Below are 24,123 nucleotides of genomic sequence, written 5' to 3' on the forward strand. Positions count from 1 at the left end.
ACTGAATAATTAGTAAAGCAATACAAAATAAGGCAGAGGAAAATATCCTTTAAAATCTCATCCTTCACATCAACATTAAAGAAAAGAACCAAAACCATTCTGACACTGAAATAAGTGTAAACATTGAGGAAATGTTGTAATTAATGGTATTGTTACTGATATATTGTCTAATATATAGACAACAGGATACAAAAGCCACCTCCATGATTCAGACCATGACCATTGAAATGGCGGCCACTACTTACAAAACAGATTCTCAGAAGATGCGCTCGTCATTGCATGCCAAGACCAGCTTCCAGCTTGCTCCCTCCCTCCCTCCCTCCCTCCCCCCCTCCCTGATGTTGCTAGGCCGGTAATCCAGTGCTCACCCCCAGCAGAAGGCCAGCGGCACGGCAGCTCAGAGCTCAGCCAGCGGAGCTCAGAGATGGAGCTCTGGAGCTCTGCAGCAGCATCACAGAACCAGTGATTGAAACGCAACACATCTACCGAAGAGCTCACTCTGCAGACCCTCCGACGATACTCTAATCTAGCGGCTCTCCCCTTGACTGTAGTACTGGAGGAGGCAGACTGAACTGCGAGGTAAACAACCACCCTGAAACAATTCTGTTCTCCAGGTCAGTATGTCTGTGTTTTGACTGTTCCTTTCGTTTTTGATTGTGCAGATGCTTGTTGCTATGGTTGACTCTCAAGAACTCTCCCCCCTGTGCCCCAATCTCTCTTATCCCCCAACTCTCTCTCGCTCTCTTTACCTTTTTATCTGTTATTTACTATCAACAAGCAATGGGATGCAGGTTGGATGTGAAATGGACGAAGAAATGTGAAGAATGTGTCAAGCCTGGCACAATTTAAAAAGTAATACTATCCAGAAATGTCAGCTGAAATGTTTGTTATGTTCTCATGACTGTTATGCAACTAGCAAACTGAGTACCGTTGTTGTTTTTAGCAACTAGGTTGTAAAGCACTTACATTTTTTTATTTTTACTACTCTAATTTTGATTATATTTGATTTTTCTCCGCCTCGCTTTTAAGCCGCTTTGGATAAAAGCGTAGTCGGCTAAATGACTAATTGTAAATTACTGGCGAGACATCAAAAGTGTCCAGCCAGCGATGGGATAATCGCCCAGGGAGGCAGCTGTACAGGACATGTAGCAGCACCGATACAATTAGGTTACAATTAGTTAATGAATACATTTAGTTAATTAATAGAACCACCTTGTGCATTTCAGCTATTGGGCTTTCATTTTAAATCAGAAGAAGTATCTTTTATATTTAACACGTCATTAAGGAGCAGGTAGGGGTTAGGAGTCATCTTGCTCAAAAATGCCTCCAGATAGACTGTGGATGTTGGGGTTTGAAGGCAGAACCTTTCAGTTGGGGAGTCAAACACCCGCCACACTGCCCCGTCCTTCCTGAGCGGTGTTTAGATCCCTGCGTGTGTGGTCCAGGGAGCACGTGAGGCCGCGAGGCAGTCAGATCTACGCCGAGCGCCAAGATGAACCCAATCATCCCCAGTTACATCACGTCGTTTACTTAACCTCTAACCCCACCACACCCACCCCCCCCGTCCCCCGTTGGGGCGCTGTCACCACTAATCCATCACACGTCACGCGTCGCCCGTCCCCCACAGTTACTACGTCTCCGTTTCAGATTTATGTTGCCGTCCCGAGGGATTAGGGAACATCTTTATCCCTGATTTCAGTAATCATGTGTGGGATATATAATATTCTATAATCAAAGCATATTCAACAAACGTCTCTAGTTTTCTATGGCCTTATTGTTCACTACAGACTGTTGCGTTTGTCGAACACTTAACACCGAACACTTAAGAAAAAAAACAGATTTTCAGCAAAAAAACGGATTTTTATCCTATATATTCTACTCTTATTTATTTGAATTACTTGGTTTTTGGTCTCAGGAAAAAAAACACATCTGTAGAAGAATAACACGCTCTCTACTCGGGACTTCAAAAGGAAAACCAACCAACCCACCAACCCACCCACCAACCCACCAACCAACCCACCAACCCACCAACCGACCCACCAACCAACCAACCAACCGACCAACCAACCGACCCACCAACCAACCAACTCACCAACCAACCAACCGACCCACCAACCCACCAACCGACCCACCAACCGACCCACCAACCAACCAACCGACCCACCAACCGACCCACCAACCAACCAAACGACCGAGCCACCAACCCACCAACCGACCGACCAACCAACCGACCGAGCCACCAACCCACCAACCGACCGACCAACCAACCAACCGACCCACCAACCCACCAACCCACCAACCGACCCACCAACCAACCAACCGACCCACCAACCGACCAACCAACCGACCAACCAACCAACCGACCAACCCACCGACCAACCGACCGACCGACCCACCAACCAACCAACGCTGGCGTTGGCGCGCTGTCATGCCGATCGCGGTGTACAACGTGTCGGCCACGGCGGCGCGCGTGCGCTGGCCGGCGTACGGCGGCTGCCGGGACACCTTCTACAGCATGATGTACGACCCCCACTGGAGCAGCCTGGAGGTGGGCTACAAGCGCAAGAGCTTCAAGCACGAGGAGCGCATCCCCGCCAGCCGCACCGGCGCCGACGTGGTCAACCTCCTGCCCAACACCGCCTACTTCCTGTGCGTGACGTGCCAGGCGGCCAACCCCATCAAGGACCAGTGTCAGATCTTCTCCACGCTGGGCGGTGACTCCCCGGGGAGCGGCAGCGGAGTGGGGGGAGCAGGGGGAGGAGGAGGAGGAGGAGGAGGCGGCTGGGAGACGGCGATGGGTCTCTGGATGGCCAGCAGCCTCCTGCTGCTCCTCGTCTCCGGCGTGCTGCTGTGGGGCTGCCTGCACAACGTCTGCCCCCTCCCCCACCACAGACACCGCCACGGACACGCCCCTGCCGACGGCCGGCCGGACACGCCCGGGTTTATCTACGGCGCGGGGGGCGGAGCCAACGGCGGGGGCGGCGAGGACGATGTCACCGCCAAGCGCGCCACGGTGATCCTGAACCCCCTGTTCGGGTCCCTGGGCGTGCGGGGGTCCCGGGGCGTGGTGTTGGAGCGCGGAGGCCAGCCCCTCCATCAGCAGGAGATCAGAGGCTTCACTAAGCTGTCTGGCTGTGAGCCCGTGTGACCTCCCCTTCAATGAGGTCACGGCTTTATCCCTCGACACTCCTTACGTGGACGCAGCCATCAAGTATGGGGTCATATGTTAATATTCATCCCGTGTCATAATATTTATAAATATCTCCAGCGTGTCACAATGGTAATACCGTCCCTCTATGTGGTTACATAATATGGTAATTCTCTCGACCCGTCCATCCATTCAGTGTGACATGAAACGTAAGTATGTATCCAGTGATATCTCTCTGTCTATATGCATCCGTCCATCTGGGTCATCATTTTTAAATATGTATTTTTATGTTTCCATTTATCTATCTATCTATCGATCTATCTATCTATTGTGGTCAGGTTGCCATTGTTTGAGATTAATGCTATTATTATTATGTGATGTTAATCAGCATTGCAACCCCATGCACAACTCCAAGGTATGATTACAGGTTTGAATTGACCATGCACTCGTAAATGTATTGTATAATGTATGTATAATACATACATTATTGTTTATAGAATCAATGTATTAGAGATAATAAAAATAATAAAAATGTCTCATTTTGTATTAGGAAAAATGTCGCAACAATAAGATCAAAGCAAAGAACACTATCAGGGAGGGGCAGTCTAGTGGGGAGGATCTCTGACTCGAAGCTGAAAGGCACTGGGTTCGATCCCCAGTGTTTACAGTCCACCTGTAGGCATCCTAGAGCAAGATGACCGCTAACCCCTACCTGCTCCTTAATGACATGTCACTGTAGCAACTAACCCCTACCTGCTCCTTAATGACATGTCACTGTAGCAACTAACCCCTACCTGCTCCTTAATGACATGTCACTGTAGCACCTAGCACCTTTTTGCTCCTTAATGACCTGTCTACACTGTCTAACCCCTATCTACTTAATGACATGTCACTGTAGCAACCAACCCCTACCTTCTCTTGTCTTGACCTGTCTGTAATGTCTAACCCCTACCTACTCCTTAATCACATGTCACTGCAACACCTAGCCCCTATCTGCTCTTTGACCTGTCTGTACTGTCTAACCCCTATCTAACCCTTAATGACCTGTCTGTACTGTCTAACCCCTACCTGCTCCTTAATGACATGTCACTGTAGCATCTAACCCATACCTGCTTCTTAATGACTTGTCTGTACTGTCCAACCCCTACCTGCACCATAATGACCGGTCACTGTAGCGCCTAACCCCTATCTGTTCCTTAATGTCACGTCACTGTACTGTCTAACCCGGACTGCTCCTTAATGACATGTCACTGTACTGTCTAACCCGGACTGCTCCTTAATGACATGTCACTGTACTGTCTAACCCGGACTGCTCCTTAATGACATGTCACTGTACTGTCTAACCCGGACTGCTCCTTAATGACATGTCACTGTACTGTCTAACCCGGACTGCTCCTTAATGACCGTTCACTGGAGCACCTAACCCCGACCTGCTCCCTAATGACGGGTAGGGTTCACAGTTGCCTTAGATAAAACATCTACTTAATGACCTAATAGCCCAATAAATAAATAGCCTTTTAAAATGGTTGAGGTTTGTTTGTTAGTGGCTGACCTTTGACCCGTACAGGTACTGGGGCTGGGCGTTGGGGGGCTTGTCTCTCTGGAAATCCGCGGAGAAGGGCAGGATGGTGCGGACGAACCTGGGGAGATGCAGGGGTCAGTGGGGAGCTCTTAGAGGCAAGGTTCCAGATGGTTCTAGAAGCAAGGTTCCAGATGCAAGGCTCTAGAAGGTTCTAGAAGCAAGGTTCCAGATGGTTCTAGAAGCAAGGTTCCAGATACAAGGCTCTAGAAGGTTCCAGAAGCAAGGTTCCAGATGCAAGGTTCTAGAAGCAAGGTTCCAGATGCAAGGCTCTATAAGGTTCTAAAAGCAAGGTTCCAGATGCAAGGTTCTAGAAGGTTATAGAAGCAAGGTTCCAGATGGTTCTAGAAGCAAGGTCCCAGATGCAAGGTTCTGGAAGGTTCTAGAAGCAAGGTTCCAGATGGTTCTAGAAGCAAGGTTCCAGATGCTAGGCTCTACAAGGTTCTAGAAGCAAGGTTTCCAGATGCAAGGTTCTTGAAGGTGTCAGTGGACAGTGCAGCCGGCGGCCTACCGGTTGGTGGATCCGTTGTAGCAGTAGTTGGGCAGGAAGTCGTAGTTGAGCTCCCAGAAGACGTGCAGCGTGATGCGGCCGTACGGCGCCGACACGTTGTGGTTGGCCTCCCGGAACATGGCGTCCATGCAGTCCAGCGTCAGGAACTTACTCAGCAGCTTGTGGGTCATGCGGTTGATGTCCAGCAGACCCTCCAGTTCCTGAAGCGGGACACACAACCCTGGTGTCATGAGAGGAACAACACACATGTACACACACACACACAGACACACACACACACACACAAACACTACTGCGGGAGGAAGAAGAACCACACACATGTACACACGCACGCAACCCCCGGGGAGGGAGAAGAATCACACACACACACACACAACCAGTGTTGGGAACGTTACTTTAAAAAAGTAATTAGTTATAGTTACTCACTACTTGTTCCAAAAAGTAACTGAGTTAGTAACTGAATTACTCTATAATAAAAGTTACTAGTTACCAGGGAAAATAACTATTTGTGTTACTGTAAAAAAGAAAGTTGCAATATGTCAAAGTATTTGGATTTTTCTGAGCAGTTTCCAATTGTCCTTAATGTGTTAAATGGTTGAACTGCCCATTCAAGGCCCTGATATGCTTCCAACTGAATTTTAATTTGCTTGGTTGCAAAGGCAGTGGAACATCTGCCGAATACTACAGAAAATGCCAACTTTTCATCGGATTGCTCCGGATTGCTCCATTTCTGCTGCTTCATCTAATCTGTTTGGTGTGTGCGTGTGTGTGGCGCGCGTGTCCTGGCTTGTGTGTAAAAACACTGGCTCCGATTGGCTACCATGAAACATGACTCTGCCTTAGCCAATCATAATCGCTTATCTCGTTGTTAACCCACCCGGTCTCCTCACTAGCAGTTTGTGTTTGGAGCCAGGGGTGCATTCGGATTACGCAGTTTATTCCGCACCGCACCGCATTTAACGTACAGTAACGGTAGCGGCGTTGTAACGACAGAAACAGTAATTAGTTAGATTACCCAGTTACTGAAAAAATAACGTTGTACCTAACGCCGTTCTTTTAAACAGCGTTATTACAAACACTGCACACAACCCCCGGAAGGAAGAAGAACCACACACGCACACACACACACACACACAAACAAACACACACACACACACACACTATATAATCCCAGAATACTCCCCATATCCTGGGGGGACCCCTTACCCTGGCAGTGTCCCTCCCACCAATCCAGCTCCAGAGCGACAGATAACAATCCATTCCAGATGGATTCATAAATCGACGAGAACATATTGAAAACGACAATGATCTCTGACTGTTAGAGTACGCGCTGTGTCATCCAGGTGCTCACCATGATGGAGGTGAGGTCCTCGCTCTCGAAGCGGTTGATGGCGAGCTCCAGGGACTTGTAGAGCGCCGCGGACACCCGCTGGGTGAGGAGGCGGTTCAGGTCGATGGAGCGGCCAAGGAGCTGGGGACAGAGGTGGGGTCAGGGGTCAGACGCGATTTATTATACGAAGTAGAGCGATGGGGGGAGGAGGAGGAGGAGGAGAGTGAAAGACTGTGAGGTAGAGAGTGAGTGGAGGAAAGAGACAGACAGTGAGTGAGAGAGTGAGGGAGACAGTAGGACAGCAATAGACAGTGAGTGAGAGACAGAGACCGACGGTGAATGAGTGAGGGAGACAGTAGGACAGTAACAGAGAGTGATCGAGAAACAGACACTGATCGAGCAACAGACAGTGAGTGAGAGACTGGGATGGAGACAGTAGGAGAGTAACAGAAAGTGAGTGAGGGAGGGATGGAAACAGTACGAGAGTAACAGACAGGGAGCAAGAGACAGACAGTGAGTGAGAGACAGACAGTGAGTGAGGGAGGGAGGGAGACCGTAGCAGCGTAGGGCATCACTGCAGTACCTGGACGTGGCGCTGCTTCAGTAGGGTCTCGTAGCGGTTGGAAGCCGGCCACGGGATGTTTGCTCCCTGGTTCTTACAGTCAGTCCTCAGCCTCTTGTCCAGGAGCAGACTACACCCACACACAAACACTTCTTAGAATATACAATGTCACAGTATAGTAAGGTCAATTTCTATAAATATGACCAAAGTGCTTCTAATATAAATAACCCCAGCATAAAGTGTTTCTTAACCCATTTGGTTAACCCAATGGGTTAAAATAAAAACTGAAGACAAGAAAGAAATCATTTTTGGAATTACCTTCCAGCTAGAATCTTGTAGTAGGCGAAGATCTGGTCGGCCAGTTTGTAAACAAATTGATCGAAACACAGGTTGACCTGGGCGGAGAGGAGTCATTTCAGTTATTGATCAGAAATATTCTCTATGAAACTAACGATTTTTTCCGTTCATTTAAACAAACGTGTCCCCATTTGAGAGAGATAAAGCAGCAAGAGAAGGACATTCTTTTGAAAGTTATGCTTATTAAAGGCCACTTTTACACGTTAATTGCTTTACAATATAATTCAGTTATGTAAAGCCACCGCATTCCTGTTGTTTTTTGTCCAACTACCGTGAAAAGGCAGTCGGAGTTGGAAATACCCAGGATGTTTACCTCTGCCTCGATTTCATCGTAGAGGAACTGCTTCTTGAACTTGGTGAGGGCGTAGTGGGCACTGTCGTTGTACAAGTCCAACGGGTACAGCACATATCTGGAGAGAGAGAGGGATACGGATCAGAGTTAACATGAACTCTTTTTCCGCCTACCACCATTATTCGTCTGCCCACTTGGAACCCTTTTTCCTCCCAAACGTCCATGAACGTGGAGGTGGGATCCCTCTTGTGTGATCTTACTCAAAGTTTCTTCCCGCTGTGTTTAGGGAGTTTTAAAAGCCTTTTGGTTTGTGCCAAACTAAACTCTATTAAGCAAACCAAGCCTGAGGGGAAGTGACTGTGTGAGTGAGGCTCACTCCATCATGGAGGACTCCTTAGTGTCCAGGATGTGGTCGGTGAGGATCCAGGGCATGGACATCTCGATGGGGAACTGGATCCTGCGGCCCATGGTCAGCTCCAGGAAGAACTCCCTGAACCACAGCTGGGACAGGTCGCAGCACTGCTGCAGGGTCTCTGGGAGGGCACAGAGGGTCGGGATAACAATTCCTGCCCTGAGAATCCCGACAACTGCCCCAAGCAGAATGCTTGGGGCAGTTGGTGGTCAAACCGACAACCTTGCGCCACCATTCCCAAATCAGCTTAACCGAGGTGGCACAAGAAGTTTATAATGGTAGTAAAGAAATGGACAAAAAATAGTATTAGATGAGGTTTTGCTATCAAAACGTATGAGATATAAGATACACAAATATTAATGTCGCCGACTCGCCACCTTAACGTAGGGTGTAACGACATCAAACGCAATAGGAGATTTAGAGTCTAGTGAGTGATTTAGTGAGTGTCAGGAGCTCAAATGTAAGTTTCTCACCACTGAAGTTAAGCAGGTGGGTGTAGAAGAAAGACTCCCGATGGAACCTCTCAATGTCCAGGATGGTGGGGCCTTCCAGGCCGCTACGCAGGGTCTTCTTGGAACCGCTCTTATCGGCGACTAGAGACTCCAGCATCGTCCTCACCATGTACAGCTACACAATCACACACACACACACAGACACACACATTACTATACAACGGCCGTACCCAAAACATTTTCCCTCAACTTTACAGTGACCCTACAATTCTAAGAACCCTAACATTCTAAATACACTAGCATGTTTTTATCTGAGGCAGCAGATATATCCAATCAGTAACTGTCAATGACCCTTCACATTGTATTGAACACTGAGTTTAGCTGCAAAATGCGATGCCTCAGATTGAGGTCAGCCTGATTTGTATTACATACAACATAAGACCTGACGGTATTGGATGCGTTTCAGAGTTGATTAAGATCACAGGGAAAGGAAACCATGTTTGGGTTAGGGATTTACGGGATTTATGTGACATAACAGACGTAAGGAACAATGAGATGCCTGAGATCCAATTTCAAACGCAGACGATTGTTATTCCTCCTTCTTAGTTTTAATAAGATGTCATACGTGGTTACCTCAGAAAACATGGGACATCTCATTATAGGGTGACGTAGTATTACAATCTAGACCAGAGGTCTTCAACAGGGGGTCCGCGACCCCAAGGGGGTCCGCGGAGGAACTGCAGGGGGGTCGCGAAAGTTTTGGTTGATTAGACATTGTTTTTATATTCCCCACACAATTTTTTCCACAAATTGAAATGCCTTTAAATACACATTAACATGAATCGAACACACTAGCCGCGTTTACAAGGACACGTTTGATCCAATTTCTAATCAGAATAGATCTATTCCTATCATGCGATCCGAATGGCATTTACAAAAGTGGTAAGCGTACGTTCGTATGTCTCTCGCGCACACCTGACACATCAGGACTGGCTGCGACATTTTTATGCATTTGATTTTTATGCATTTGAAGAGGGACAGCACAGCGACGTCAGTTTCTCGTCCGGTCTTTATATCTTTTATATCATGTTATGTTATGTTTATGAATGGCAGTGGCATGGCCACCCTACTCACTGTACCTTGCACATGTTTAAAATAAAAACATGAATATATGAACCTGTGTATTATTTGAATATCTTAGTATTGAATGCAAAATAACAAGGTACATTTATACAGGGCACTATAGGACCAGTTTAATATAAAACACAATTTTATACAATATATAAGTAGGGGGTCCCCGCTCCATCTCTCCATCAGTTCGGGGGTCCTTGGCCTGGAAAACGTTGAAGACCCCTGCTCTAGACAAACCGCTGGTAGAACTCTGGCTACTATTGTCGGCTTGTGATTGACTCGAATAAACCAATGTGGGAGGACAATATTTTATGCCCAAATAAGGGATGGCGGCTCCATTGTTAGGCTTATAGGACATCCAAAGAAGAAGTCAAATCATCTGCTTAAAACCATACGAAATGCCGGACATAGTCCAGCAATAAGCTGAAAAAAAATAAAACTATAACTCTAGTCTATCCATCCTCTACTTGATCCTCTGGTAGAATAAAAAAAAAGATTACAGTTTATTTGAGTGGGATTTATAAACAAAATCAACTAGAAAATAGTATGACCAGGTTACTAGGAACAAAATTACATTGATGGTCTGTTCCAAAATAGGATAAGTTTGTGTGTGTGTGTGTGTGTGTGTGTGTGTGTGTGTGTGTGTGTGTGTGTGTGTGTGTGTGTGTGTGTGTGTACCTGCGTGCTGGAGGGGCCCACGGCGCGGCGAGGGACCTTGATGTCGAAGCCCCCCTTGGGGTCCTTCTCCCCGCGGAGGGCCGGGTCGTTGTGGGGCTCACGACCCGTCTCCCAGTCGCAGATGGTCTTCCTGATGGCCTGCAGAACACTGAGTGGACACACACACACACACACACACACACACACACACACACACACACACACACACACACACACACACACACACGTACACACGTACACACACAGTCAGATGGTCTACTGGCAAACTGAGAACCAACATGGAGTCGTAAACACACTCCTGTTTCTGTTTAGTCATTTAGGATTTGTTTTTATATCCCGAGTGATTTTTTCATAAACATTGTCAGATGAGAAGAGTGTGTGAAACCAAATCACCAAAAATTCAGTGTTCTAATTTCACCAGGTGCGTCCATTTTATTCGACTGTCCGGCCGTCTAGGAACAAACCAGAACCCTATGCATGCTCGATGCTCCCACCTCAACCAATCAGTGATTACTTCTACCCCTGCATGGAAGGGCAACGCGCTGCTAAGCTCTGCGATGAAGACATCTTGACGTACACCGAGGTCATCAACCATTTAAGGGGCTGTGTACGCTCTAAGTAGCGACGCAGATCTTGGCATACGTGCAAGACGGAGACGCGGGATTTGGGCTTAACAGACAGATGATGACCCGCAGTAACTGACATACATAACATCAACTGACATATCGAGGGATTGATTATTTAATATGAGCAGCTAGGGGTCAGACATCTTAATATGAGCAGCTAGTGGTCAGACATCTCGCTCCATCAGGCTGGTCACTAATTAAACTTCCCTAAATGAAGTAAAAGTGGTTTGAGATTATCGCTGTTCACTTGCTCTACAGCCCCCTCTATTGGCCCGGATGACGACTCAAGCTCCCTTACCTCTGGATGACGTTCTTCTTCTTCTTGATGGCCTGGCGCAGCGGGTCTCTCAGGGTGACCTGGGCGAAGTCCTGCAGGGCCGAGTAGATGGTGTGGCGGATGGCGTGGTTGAACACGCTCTCCATGCGGCCCATCAGAACCTGCAGCCCCTTGATCATCGCCATCACCTGGAGAGACAAGCGGTAGAGGTTAATTAATTATAATAACTAGAATACATAAATACACCTGGAAAGCCAAGCAGTAGCTGTTAATTAATTATAATAACTATAATACATAAATACACTTGGAGAGAGCAGCAGTAGCTGTTTATTAATGATAATAACTAGAAAACATAAATACACATGAGTAGACACAAGCGCTATCTTATTTATTAATTATAATAAACATAATACATTAATACACCCTGGCAGACACAAGCAGTAGCCGATTTGTTGATTGTAATAACTAGAAAACAGGGATAAATCTGAAAAGACAAGCAGTAGCCTGTTTAATGTACTGATGACTTTAGGAGATAAGGTTATGTCTCATCTTACTATCAACATTCCCAAACCCCTCCCACCCACACAGCTGAGCTCCGCTGAGTCAGTCGGTTCCCATCACACAGTGGCGGAGTCAGGTAGAGATGACACAACACTGTTATCCGTTATAGCATCCCACCTACTAACTGGGAGGGGCTCAATGTAATACATTGAGACTTTACCATCACATTACTGGGAGATGTTGTTGGTGGATGGTGGTGTTTGTTGTGGGGTTCAGAAGGCAAGGGGGGCAGAAGGCAAGGGGGGCGGAAGGCAAGGGGGGCGGAAGGCAGGGGGGCAGAAGGCAGGGGGTCAGAAGGCAGGGGGGCAGAAGGCAGGGGGGCAGAAGGCATGGGGGGCAGAAAGCAGGAGGGGGCAGAGGGCAGAAGGCACTAAGGCAGGGGTACAGACCTCTACAAGGGCAAACTTCTCCTCGCTGGTGTAGTTGTATCTGGTGGCTCTCTCGTACTCCTCGGCGTTGTCGGGACACTCCTTGTTGGAGTACTTATCCGTGGGATGGACCAGCTTCCACGAGTACTACACAGAGAGGGCAGACAGGTTAGGACATGGATTTAGACACTAGAAAACGCTATAGAATTGGTGGTATATATTGATCTTGCTTTGGGAAATAAACATTACCATTTTTTTTACTTCTGAGATTTGTTACACCTACACCCTAGTCACTACTCCTAGTCCTTAATCCCCTTGTACCTCTAGTCTAAGAGTTGTTACACCTACTCTCTAATCCTAGTTCTTTATCCCTAATCCTAATCCTGAGTTTAGAACCCTATTCTTTGTCCCTAATCCTGGGGCCTTTTTCCCTAATCCATAACTATAGTTCCTAGTCCTTCAGCTATTCCCCAGGGTGCCCGACCAGTCGATCGCGGACAACCAGTCAATCGCGGGTCAAGTTGCAGTCGATTGCGAGAAATGTCGTGTCACTTATGTGTTGTGTGTAGCTCCTACTGTTGTGTAAAATACATCAAACTCTCTGTCTGTTGTGCTGTTACAGGTCAGTCCGAGGCCTACTTTTGGCTTATACTTTGCACCACGCCACATTTACTTCAATGGATGTATTATTGCACTGTTTGTGTCAGAAAACACTGTCCTTTGTAGGCGCACAATAAATTGTGGCTACGATAAAGCGGTTGGGCACCCCTGCCCTAGTCCATATTCCGCAATCCGGGTCCCTCCTCCTGGGTCTCACCACTTCCATGACGTGGGCGCTCCACTGGGAGAGGAGCTGCATGCCCTGCAGGGCCAGGTCGAACAGCTTCCTGTACTCAGAGTCCGTCTTCTGGGCCTCCTGTCGCCCCGACCCTGTGACCACCTGACCCAGTGACGCAGAGCACAGAGTGAATACACACGCACACACACACACACACACATAATGCACATTAGGAAATACAAACACAATTAAAACAGATCTGTGCTTGAGCATTCTGTTATGAGGTGATTTCAGGCAGAAAAGTGCTCTTTTAGAGTTACTCAAGTTTTAAAACTCAAATGTGGATTCTTAACATTGTATTAATGCTCGTTATAAATGTTAATAGAGACTTTTTTAAATGGTATTAATCTGTTGAAAGATTACTCAAAGAACAGACATCACTAAAAACAGTGGTAGAGGGGTTTTCATGACCATGAGAAGTTAATAGCCTCCCCCTATTAACAAACGTACTTATTGTAAATCGATTTGGATACAAGCATCTGCTTCATGCCCTAAATGTAATTCTACATTTCCATCTAAAACGTATGGATGATTTATGTCTGCGATCGAATGCAGAATCAAAAATGGAAACAGCCCATGTGGTGTGGGCTTCAGAGCTGAATACATGGCTGCACTTCCCTGAAAATCCCCACAGCAAGTGTCTACTCATTTACAAGTTAAATGTATTGATACTAGCGTCACAGCTCCCCACTATTCCACCATTCCCCCCAGCCAGTCTGTGGTGATGTGTAAGGTTGTGACCCTTTGGTTTAGGGACCCCCGCTGACCTCGCTGTTGCTGTAGCGCGCCAGCTCAGAGATGAAGCGCATGTGGTCCTCCCGGATCTGGATCATCTGCTCACAGATGTTGTACTGGGGGCTGCTCGAGGGGGACGTGCAAGACCACCTGCAGGGGAGAGACATTACAGACATTTTTACATCAAGTTTAGCTTTTAAGTTCAAGTTTAGCTTTCTGAAAGGTTGCTAGAAATGGTTGCTTTCCCTGGTTTACATCTTAACCTGGTTGTTTTCCATGCCAATAGAGCTTTTTAAAGTTTGGATGGGTAACTGTGGGGAACTGGATATCGAGAGAAGGAACTGGGAAAGTTTCGGCAAGCTTGTGTGGTTTGTTAAAGAAAACCTTTTGCACAATTGTTGTGCTTGATATCAGAAACTAAGATACTAATCCAAACTGCCCCTGTTTGATTAAGTGGCTGTATTTTCGTATGATGGTAAAAACTTTTCTGCTGCAAAAATATTCTTCGCTCCCAAGTGACTCTGTCATCCTTCAGTAGGATCCAGAGTCCAGACACCAGGTCCTTAGACCTCCTGCCTACAGGTGCTCCCGTACCTGGACTTGTTCTCCTCAAAGTGAGCGCTGGTCTTGATGTAGCGGGACAGCTCAATCTGCATGTCCCCGAACAGAGGCACCACCTGCAGTTGCTGTGAGGGACAACAAGTATGTTGTTGGAATCGAACATCTGCCAATGTTTGCGTTATATTTTGTATTGGGTTTAGTTCATTTTGCACATAGTATAAAATGTAAAACAACCCTATAACAAGTGGCATCACTTTAAATCAAATTTCTCCCTTCATTACCTTGAAGAATTTGTCGATCTTGGTGAGGTTGAGTCTCTTCTTGGCATCTAGTTTGTAGATGTTGCTGTTGGATCCGTCAATCAGATATAAGCCAAAGCCCATGACCTAGGACATAGCAAAGCGTTAACTGGATCTGGGTAAACAGAGGCAAGCTAGTGTTAGACTAGCGTTAGCAGGGCTAGGCTAGCATTAGCAGGGTTCGGCAAGTCTTTAGTGTTAAAAAGGCTAAGCTAGTGTTAGCACTAGGCTAGAGTTAGAAGGGCTAGGCCAGTGTTACCACCAGGCTAGTTTTAGCATGGTAATGCTTGCATTAGCATGGTTAGGTTAGGATTAGCATGGCTAATCTAGCATTAGCAGTTCTAGGCTATTGTTCGACACTAGGCTAGTGTTAGGCTAGGGTTGGCATGGTAAGGCTAGCATAAGCAGAGCTAGGCCAGCATTGGAGGGCTAGGCTATTGTTAGCAAGGTCCTGCTGCTACCTTGAGCAGTGTGTGCTTCTCGTTGGGCGTGAGGTACATCTTGTCCTCGTAGTAATCGACACACAGGTTGACGATGTCCGCGAGCAGCTCGTCATAGCCGTTGATCACCTCCAACTGCTGCTGGAGAGACTGGAGACGTACATCGAGGACATCACTCATAGAGCAAAGAGTACAAATATAATCATTAACACCAATCACAGTCACTCTGAAAAACATCCCTACAAGTTCTACCTGTGTGAATTAATAGCATCAAAGTATGAGTAGAATCATACTGTGTTGAACAACAAGTGAGAAGCAGTGAACCATGTAACTTTACGCATATGAGAACCAGCCGCTTGTGGTATTATAACACTATTTGAATTAGAAACCAACAGAACTGGCACAAGGAAAGCTAGTTGGCTGTAGATTGCATCAATTAGACCTAAGTGGATGTGATTTTAGGTCACAAGTCGATGTCAGTTTCTGGGCTGACTATGGCCTGTCTGTCTGACCTGGGTGATCTTGTTGTGGTTGGCCAGGAACATGGACAGGTTCTGAGACTCCTGGATGGACGACGGCTCTGACATCTTCCTCAGGAACTGGGCTGCTCTGGTGGGGAAGAAGACAGGAAACATGTTTTAATAACAAAAGATAACTTAGAATAAGTATGAGCTGTCCCAGGAAAATAAACAATGTCCTCCAGATGTTAAGAAAAAAAAAACGTATTTAATATTAATCAAGATGACACGAGCATCGCCACAGCCAAAGAAAATTGTTGTTCTTCTTTTACAACAGTGGGGAGAAGGTAGAAATATATCCTTCGGGCAGTTCCTTAGACCAACGCCGCCCTCTTGTGGTAAGCATGTTGACATGCACATGTTATAAACGATGTATGCAATTACACAGAGGTTTTAAGGATGTTGGTATCCGTGTATTTTAGGTTTTAATGTTTTTAAGTGAAAGTCCATGTTGTTATCATGAGTTATTGGTAGGTTAACATCCTTGTATTTGATATATCCATGAGTGTGTTTAAAGCATATATATATAATTATTTTCATTGTATTATTTATGTTCATGAGGTTCCTTGTCTTTATAGACAGGACAGTGAAAACAGGCTGGAAGGTGGGTTGAATCACAAGCAGCTGCAAACCTACAAAGCATATTGCCTACATGGTCAGCGCGTTAGTGGTTTGAGCCACCGAGCCGCCCGGTATTTAAATATATATATACTCCCAGTATGTGCGTACCGCTTGTAGGCGGAATGGTCGTTCTTCACACTGCACTTCATGTTCTTGAGCTCGTCCAGGACGGCGAACATGTTGATGAACTTCCCCAGCGTGAGGAGGTATGCCTCAGACACAAAGTCCTTACGGCGCTCCGCATGGCACAGCCGCCGGACCTCCCCGCAGAACCGGTCTATGGCCGTACGCTGGGAGGGAGGAGCACGAGGGGGAGGAGGAGGAACAGGAGGAGGAACAGGAGATGGCGAAGGAGGAGGAGGAAGGAGAGATGGAGGAGGAAGGAGAGATGGAGGTAGAGGATGAGGATGGAGAAGAGATGGAGGAGGAGGAGGAGGAAGGAGAGATGGAGGAGGAGGAGGAGGAGGAGGAAGGAGAGATGGAGGAGGAACAGGAGATGGAGGAGGATGAAGAGGTTGACAGGAGGTAGAGGAGGAGGCGGAAGAGGAGAGGGGAGAGGAGGAGGGAGAAGAAAGAGGAGGAAGAGAGAAAGGACAAGTAGTTCTTTTATGTATTTATTTTCTATGTATTTTATATAAGAAATTGATCATCATAGTACATTCGACAACTAATCACACTGCATCATGGGCGGGCTCTTACTCCACCTGACCAATGGGGGGCCGGTTGGTGTGCAGGTGGGCAGGGTCAGAGCGTTACCTGGAAGTACATGAAGTTCATGAGCTTGGTGACCTCTGGCTCCAGCACCTCCACGGTCTTCTCGTAGATCTCCACGCGGTTGGGCTGCTCGTTACACTTCACCTGACGGAGGGAGATGAGGGCTAGGAAGTTATAAAACACTGGACAGAGTGAAAGAACCACAACAGCTTGTATGGGGACTATTGAGAATATGCCACACTTTATTAGGCTTTTTTTTTTTTTTGGTTTAATATATTTACAAGACAACACACACACACAAACAAACGCGCGCACACACACAGTTAATTTGTTTTAGTAATTAGGAAATTGTCGACAACATCAGTTATGAGTTACTACTGGAGGCCATCAGTGGAGGGCACAGTCCCTCAGGGAGAGAATTAAGGGTAGGGCTCGTGCTAGAATATTAGATAATACAGAGTATTATAATGATAAACGGACCTCAGATTTTGAATGTGTGAAATGCAGTGTGTGTTACTTCACTGAAAAGTGTGTTACTTCAATGAAAAGCTATGTAAACTCGGAAAAAAAACGAAATTCCTCAGGTGTGAACAGGAAGTGACATCAGAGGGTCACTCGGTACCTGTGGGATGGCCCGGGAGCAGCTCCTCCAGGTATACAGCATGACCGCGTATTCCTGGCCCTCCTCCAGCATCTCATTCTGGTGAACACACACAAGAACACATTTCTATTGACCATGTGGTCCTTCGGCAGACGCTTTCATCCTAAGTGACTTGGTGATGAATTACAGCATGGAGCAGGTAGGGGTGAGGTGTCGAATCGCTCAGGGATGCTTGCCAGTAGCCTGGTGACATTGGGGCTTGAACCCAGAACCTTTCAGCTAGGAGTCGAACCCCTTTACCACTAGAATATCCTCCAACTTAAATGTTTAACATTGAGAACACTAAAAAGGCCGGTAATAGATCCTAGTCTTTATGTTTCAAACAACATATAAGAGATCAAAAGGGTAATATTGACCTTTAATACTAGTCTGAGCCAAGTCTCTGACCACTTTAATGTAAAGTAATGTTAAAAAGAAGAAGTTTGTTCAAAGTAAAAGGACTTCATTTATAATTAGCGGCCATGTGTAATATTTCAAATAAAGTAAAATGACAAACATCTTGCTAGATTTGGAATCAAACATATAACAAAAACAAAAACAAAGTTCAACAACGTCAAGCTGGAATGAGAACAAAATACGCCATTATAGTTTTCAACCTAAAATACAGAAAGACAACAAAACAGTGATTATTAGTTGGATCCAAGATAGCGATGGCGTGTTGGCAGTTCGGTGCGGTCCACGGAACACTAAGAGCTCTTTACCGCCGTGCTTACGGTATAAAACAGCAATTAGCCACGTTCTAATTAGACTGAAAGCCCTTGAGCCCCGGCAGACAGGCCACTAAGCACCCATTTGGTCCGCAGCCAGAGGGCAGGCAGGGTGGTCAGGCCTGCAGCTAACTCTATAAACACAACGGGATGGACCATCGCACAAAGCCATCTTCCTCTGGAAAATTCTAGCCCATCATTACAGTGCAAACGCTGCAGTTTAATGAATAAAGTCAGTGACGGCCAAATGTAAACGTAAAAGTTTTAACACAGCCTTTTTTCTTTTCAATGTTTGTTTCATTCATTCAGCAATATCTGAATGAGCCTACTTGAAGAGTTGTATTATTATTGTTCTTATAATACTGTTCATACAAATTCAAATTTGATGCTAATTGCTTTTTTTGTGAATAAAGTTTTTAATTTGTTTTGGTTGAATAAAAGTACCCATGATGACCAGTAGAGGAACAGAGATCAAGAGTTTAACTTCAGTAGATGAAGATCTATAGAGAGTTGTTCTTCAGAAGATGAAGAGCGATAAAGAGTTAATCTTCAGTAGATGAGGAGCTATAAAGAGTTGATCTTCAGTAGATGAAGAGCGATAAAGAGTTGATCTTAAGGTTCTATTTGGGTCTTACCATGCTGGAGTGAACAGTTGCTTGCTCGATGTAGCGAGCGATGCCCGTGACAAACGCATTCCTGTCCTCGAAGTTGGTGTTGAAGTTTGGCTAAGGAGAGACAGACAGAGTCCGAACCAGAGAAACAGACATAGACCGAGACAGAGAGACAGAAAGAGTCCGAGACCGAGAAAGAGGAGAGAGAAAAAGCACTTATTTTAAATTTAAATTTTACTGTACAACAAAGTGCTTTATAACAATTTGGGATACCTGGGGCAAAGGGGGAATAGAGGTGTATGAGGGAGGAGGGAGGAGGGTCTGACCTGGTAGATGAGGGAGGAGGGGGGAGGGTCTGACCTGGTAGATGAGGGAGGAGGGGGGAGGGTCTGACCTGGTAGATGAGGGAGGAGGGCAGGGGTTCGATGCAGGGCTGCTGGTCGGGCAGAGGGAGCTCCTCCAGGAGGTCCACATTGGAGAGGGCGTCCTCCAGGGTCACCGTGGAGGCCATTCTGGAGAGGAGGAGGAGAGGCAGACGGACAGTAGGTTATTAAACCGTTTGTATATTAAAAGGTGACATATTATACCACCAAGTGAAAATCTGCCTCGTCTGACATCACAAGTGGGCGTGTCCACCTAGATGTGTGCTGGATAGATCAGTCTACCAGCCTACCCAGTGGGCTGTAGCAAACGTTGCTCATCTATCCTTAATACATCTAGGTTGACACGCCCACTTGTGATGTCAGAAGAGGCCAATTTCAAAAACGGCCTGTAACGGCTAATGTAATGTGTCACCTTTAACCTTGGGGCCGCAGTCAAAGGGAGCTAGCACATAGGAAATGTATCTTGCTCCTTTAAACTTGGAGATTACATTTTTATCAGGTGGTTCAACCTGTGTTCAATCATACGAAACAGCATTATCAACACTATCTGTTGTACATTTGTTTCGTTCTCAAGGAAACACTGATTATTTGTTGCTTTGTCGCTTACAGCAGGAAGATAAATACACTAGCTGTGTTTAATTTTTTAAAACCAAATGCGCCAACCAGATATCTGTGAATATATAACAAATAATTCAGAAAATCCAAAAATGTGTTTTTTCTGTCAAGACCAACTACTTTTTTCTTGAACCCTAGGATCCTGACTTCAAGAATAATAATATTGGTGTTTAAATTATCCATTGTTATGTGGTACAGCACACATGTCAACTTGTATTGCTGTCTCCGAACCCGTGTGCTTTATAATTGTGCACAGGAAACAGAATTAGTCTCCAGTGAATGAATTTAAGTTCTGGCAAAGAAAGAGGAAGTTCACACAAACCACAGGTCACGTTCGGAAAGTTCAGATAAAAAAAATGTAAAAAATTCTCCACCCCTAGAATGAATGTAGAATGAAGAGGTGTGTGTGTGTGTGTGTGTGTGTGTGTGTGTGTGTGTGTGTGTGTGTGTGTGTGTGTGTGTGTGTGTGTGTGTGTGTGTGTGTGTGTGTGTGTGTGTGTGTACTTGTATTAATGATGGAAAGTTCCATATGATTCACAGTGTAAAGTATTCAGGTGAAAATGAAAAAACTAAAAGGTTCATGTGTTTTGTTAGAGATGGTGGTTACAGCGAGGGTTTGGATTGGTTAAGATATGGTTTCGGGGTGGTTACTGTCAAATGTTCTAATGCTAAGGGTGGGTATTGTTAGGTTAGGTTAGGATTGTTGTGGTTACGGTTGGGTAGCATTTTTAGCAGCAGAATATCTCTTAATTTACTTCTTATTTTCCATACTTGTTTATCAACTCTCAATGACGAAGACTGACTGACTAATCCAAACTAGTCTATTGTCATTAGTATTATCAAACCATTTCCACAATGTATTATATTCCTGTTTTGCAAATAAATGTATTTCCAGGATGATAGTACTAAAGACAAACCCATCCATTCACCCACTCATCTCAGAACTACAGCCTGGAGTACGTGATCCTCTGCCTCCCTTAGCGGTCTCCTTCAGAAAACATTCACTGCTGAAATTGGTGCGTTTATCAGACTTCAGAGCTTCCTCCCTGACACAAGCTGACTCAATATAAACACAAACGAGGAACTAAGAGTAGTATTGAACAAAATAGGAAACGGTCGCTTTACTAATGGAAAAGGGTCCAAGTAAAACTGTGCATCAAGGTTGAAAGCTTATCTCTTGAGCCAAAATAAATGGAGGTGGGAAAGAAAGCCATGAAATAAGTAAACATCCATGTTAAGTCGACGACACTTTATACACTACATTACCTATCCAATACCAGCTTGGACTCAAAGCACAACACAAACAACTAAATGTTTCAAGATAAGAGAAGCAGTTGATCTAATATGAAGGGTAGATATAAAGGAACTTGAGGCCAAAATACTTTTAGTGTCAGACTTCATGCTAAATGCTATATATGTCAACGGTCACAATCTTCTTTGCAGGGTTGAAACGAAAAACGAAAAAAGGAAGACCTTCTTAAGGACTATACAACTTTACTTTTCTACCGAAGAGATGTTGATGAGAAACCGGGATCATTTTTATTCACACTAATAGATAAATGAATGACCCTTGAAATGACCTGACTGCAACTCAGTGTTTCACCAGAGAAGAGGAACGACAAATCAGCCACACAATGTTTCACCAGAGGAGGAGGTGGTGTCCAGATGGTATTTTTTTCTAATTTTGGGCTACTTTCATAATTACAATGAATTAGTTATAGTTTGGTTTTCACACAGAGAGAATAAGTAAGAAGAGGAATTAGTCAAAGGAACCAATTAGGGCAGTTGTTTCTGTTATTGTGCTTAAGTAGCAGGCTGGTTGGGGTGTGTGTGTGTGTGTGTGTGTGTGTGTGTGTGTGTGTGTGTGTGTGTGTGTGTTTCAAGACGCTGCTATACCCGTGATAAGTGTTAGTTTCTGTTTCTACCACTGATCTACTAATATCTATGTCCTGTATAATCTTTTGTATTTTAGGTTGCCCTAAATAATTAATTAAACAGTATCTGTGTATGTCTGTGTTCTTTCCATTCTTAAACAGTAAGGAGCTTACCAGACCAAGAAGCTAACCTGCTCACTACCTGTGCCAGGTAGGGTGTCTGAATAAAAGTCTTTACATTGACATAGACACAGGTAGGTCATACACACACCTATCTTCAACACGGCAGGGTGTGTGTTGCTTGATGGGAAGACTCCTTAATCCCATCTGCAATGGTCAGTGCTTAACAGACCTAAGGTCCCTCTAGCCCTCACTAAACAGACCTCCAAACAACGTGCAACTTTGTTGTTGTTTACATTTAACGTAATAAAAAAAGGGGTTGTGGTTTGAGTTTATGGTTTAAGCTACAGCTTGTGATTAAGTATCTGTACGTATGTTAAGGTACTTAAAAAGATGCCCCCTAACCCCAACCTGCTCCTTAATTACCTGTCTCTGTACCATCTAACCCCTACCTGCTCTATAATGAAATGAATACGAATTCACTGTCTCATCCCTACCTGCTTCTTAATGACCTGTCTCTGTATCATCTAACCCCCACCTGCTCCTTAAATTTGTGGATCTGAATTCACTGTCTCCTTCACGACCTGTCTTTGAATTCACTGCCTATCCCCTACCTGCTCCTTAAAGACATGTCTCTGTACTGTCCAACCCTGACCTGCTCCTTAATGACCCGTCTCTGTAATTTCTAACCTCTGAATTCACGGCAAGTCGTTTGGGATTAAAGTGGCCGCTAAATGCCTTACAATAAGACTAATGACCCACTCTCAGTGTCTGTCTGTGTATGAGACAAACAGAATGATATTATTTACTCATCTGTTGTGGGATGATTGAAGAGGATGCTGACCCAGACATAAAAAACAAAGGCTATGGAGTAGCCTTTGGAGTAACTTTACGTTATAGGAAATAATAATGATGATAATAATAATTCGTTTTCATTTGTCAAACAAACAAGAAAATGTATTCGTTTGTATACATGCATTAAATTGCAGGTACGTATACCTGCGAGTAGCTATACTTGTAGCTATACTTTGAAAAGACTAAACACACTGCAAGTATCTATAATTTCAAATGTTATCTAGCCTACCTGTATATAATATTATATAAACTGAATCAAGATGCATTTATATCAACATGGAAAAATGACACTACGATATTCCCAAGTTTCCTGCACAACGTTCTCCTCTTTTATTTAGCCTCGCCTGCTGCTCTGCAGGGAGAAACCTGCCATTTGCATATATTTGATTCAATATAACATCAATTGTCAACCTAACAATGTTAGTGTTGGATTCTGAATATATCTCGAAACTGAATAGATCCAACGACCATTTGCAGATTTACAGTTTATATCCGTGAAAGGGAGGGGAGACGTTCAACGCGGAGCTATAAAATGGGTCCTTCCCCATGGATTCCCAACTTAAACTGAACCACAGTGATTTCTGCTGACCTTAAATGTGTATTTTGGCGTTACAACCATTGACATACAGGCAGCATATAGAGCGGCGGGCATTGTCGAATTCCTGTTCTCCTCCTACATTTGTGGTTATCTGTGCTCACACACCGAGATTAGTCACCGATCGGGCCTAAGTCCCTGCGAAACACCCTTAAAACTCATAAACAGTAATCAGGGAAACCACAGACACCATCATTACAAATAAGAACATTCTAAAACAACCGATAGACCCTCAGAGTCGTTAGAATGACAACACCGTGGAACGTCGCAAAACTTTATCGCATGCAAGTTCGGGCAGAGTTTTGAAACCTCAACTTCCAAACGACTCACCCGAAGTATTATTTTTTTCCCGCAGAAGTTGGCTTTAAAGTTTCTAAATCGCCATTTATGGCCGCAGCCGCCGGTCGGGGTGTGAAATCCTCTTGCAGTTGGTTTTTGAAATGATTGAGAAGTCAAGACTATCCAGGCGTATTTTTTTTCGTGATCTGCCTTCTGGTCGCTATGATCAGGGCGGACAGCAGAGCAGGGGTTCCTGCCCTGAACAGGAAAACTCAACAGGAAACTGATGTCAGAATTGCGGTGCGGAACACGTCCACTAGGGACCTGCGGGATCAGATGACATCAAAGACATTCATAGTATCATTGAGATCAGGGCCTCCCTCCTGTTGACCAAAACAACCCGAAAACGATTG

General features: G+C 45.3%; 2 protein-coding genes across 2 annotated transcripts in view; one reads left to right on the top strand and one right to left on the bottom strand.

Moving 5' to 3' along the window:
- cyfip1 (cytoplasmic FMR1 interacting protein 1) overlaps window positions 1–23,962 on the bottom strand; it is a 30,039-nt gene extending 6,077 nt beyond the window's left edge. The window contains exons 1-23 of the mRNA XM_079740176.1: window positions 23,762–23,962; window positions 19,384–19,501; window positions 19,014–19,103; window positions 17,633–17,710; window positions 17,053–17,154; window positions 16,405–16,586; window positions 15,670–15,766; window positions 15,179–15,307; window positions 14,700–14,804; window positions 14,452–14,543; window positions 13,890–14,007; window positions 13,102–13,224; window positions 12,306–12,431; window positions 11,377–11,543; window positions 10,453–10,600; window positions 8,665–8,818; window positions 8,156–8,312; window positions 7,801–7,897; window positions 7,449–7,525; window positions 7,152–7,260; window positions 6,590–6,709; window positions 5,239–5,438; window positions 4,701–4,788 (exon numbers count right to left, since the gene is read on the bottom strand). Coding sequence (XP_079596302.1) covers window positions 4,701–4,788; window positions 5,239–5,438; window positions 6,590–6,709; window positions 7,152–7,260; window positions 7,449–7,525; window positions 7,801–7,897; window positions 8,156–8,312; window positions 8,665–8,818; window positions 10,453–10,600; window positions 11,377–11,543; window positions 12,306–12,431; window positions 13,102–13,224; window positions 13,890–14,007; window positions 14,452–14,543; window positions 14,700–14,804; window positions 15,179–15,307; window positions 15,670–15,766; window positions 16,405–16,586; window positions 17,053–17,154; window positions 17,633–17,710; window positions 19,014–19,103; window positions 19,384–19,500 — 2,676 coding nt within the window. The 5' untranslated portion in view covers window position 19,501; window positions 23,762–23,962. The remainder of the gene's footprint in view (window positions 1–4,700; window positions 4,789–5,238; window positions 5,439–6,589; window positions 6,710–7,151; window positions 7,261–7,448; window positions 7,526–7,800; window positions 7,898–8,155; window positions 8,313–8,664; window positions 8,819–10,452; window positions 10,601–11,376; window positions 11,544–12,305; window positions 12,432–13,101; window positions 13,225–13,889; window positions 14,008–14,451; window positions 14,544–14,699; window positions 14,805–15,178; window positions 15,308–15,669; window positions 15,767–16,404; window positions 16,587–17,052; window positions 17,155–17,632; window positions 17,711–19,013; window positions 19,104–19,383; window positions 19,502–23,761) is intronic.
- fndc9 (fibronectin type III domain containing 9) lies at window positions 357–3,450 on the top strand. Its single transcript, XM_079740410.1, has 2 exons — window positions 357–614; window positions 1,916–3,450. Exon 2 carries the CDS (start codon window positions 2,429–2,431, stop codon window positions 3,146–3,148), a length of 720 nt encoding a protein of 239 aa, XP_079596536.1. The 5' UTR covers window positions 357–614; window positions 1,916–2,428; the 3' UTR covers window positions 3,149–3,450.
- Window positions 23,963–24,123: the final 161 nt, after the last annotated feature.

Source organism: Pollachius pollachius (genome assembly GCF_949987615.1).
Source record: "Pollachius pollachius genome assembly, chromosome: 7".
Classification (NCBI taxonomy): Eukaryota; Metazoa; Chordata; class Actinopteri; order Gadiformes; family Gadidae; genus Pollachius; species Pollachius pollachius.

Bases quoted from the DNA above. Each gene is read 5' to 3' on its own strand.
- fndc9 (XM_079740410.1), top strand. From the start codon at position 2,429: ATGCCGATCGCGGTGTACAACGTGTCGGCCACGGCGGCGCGCGTGCGC.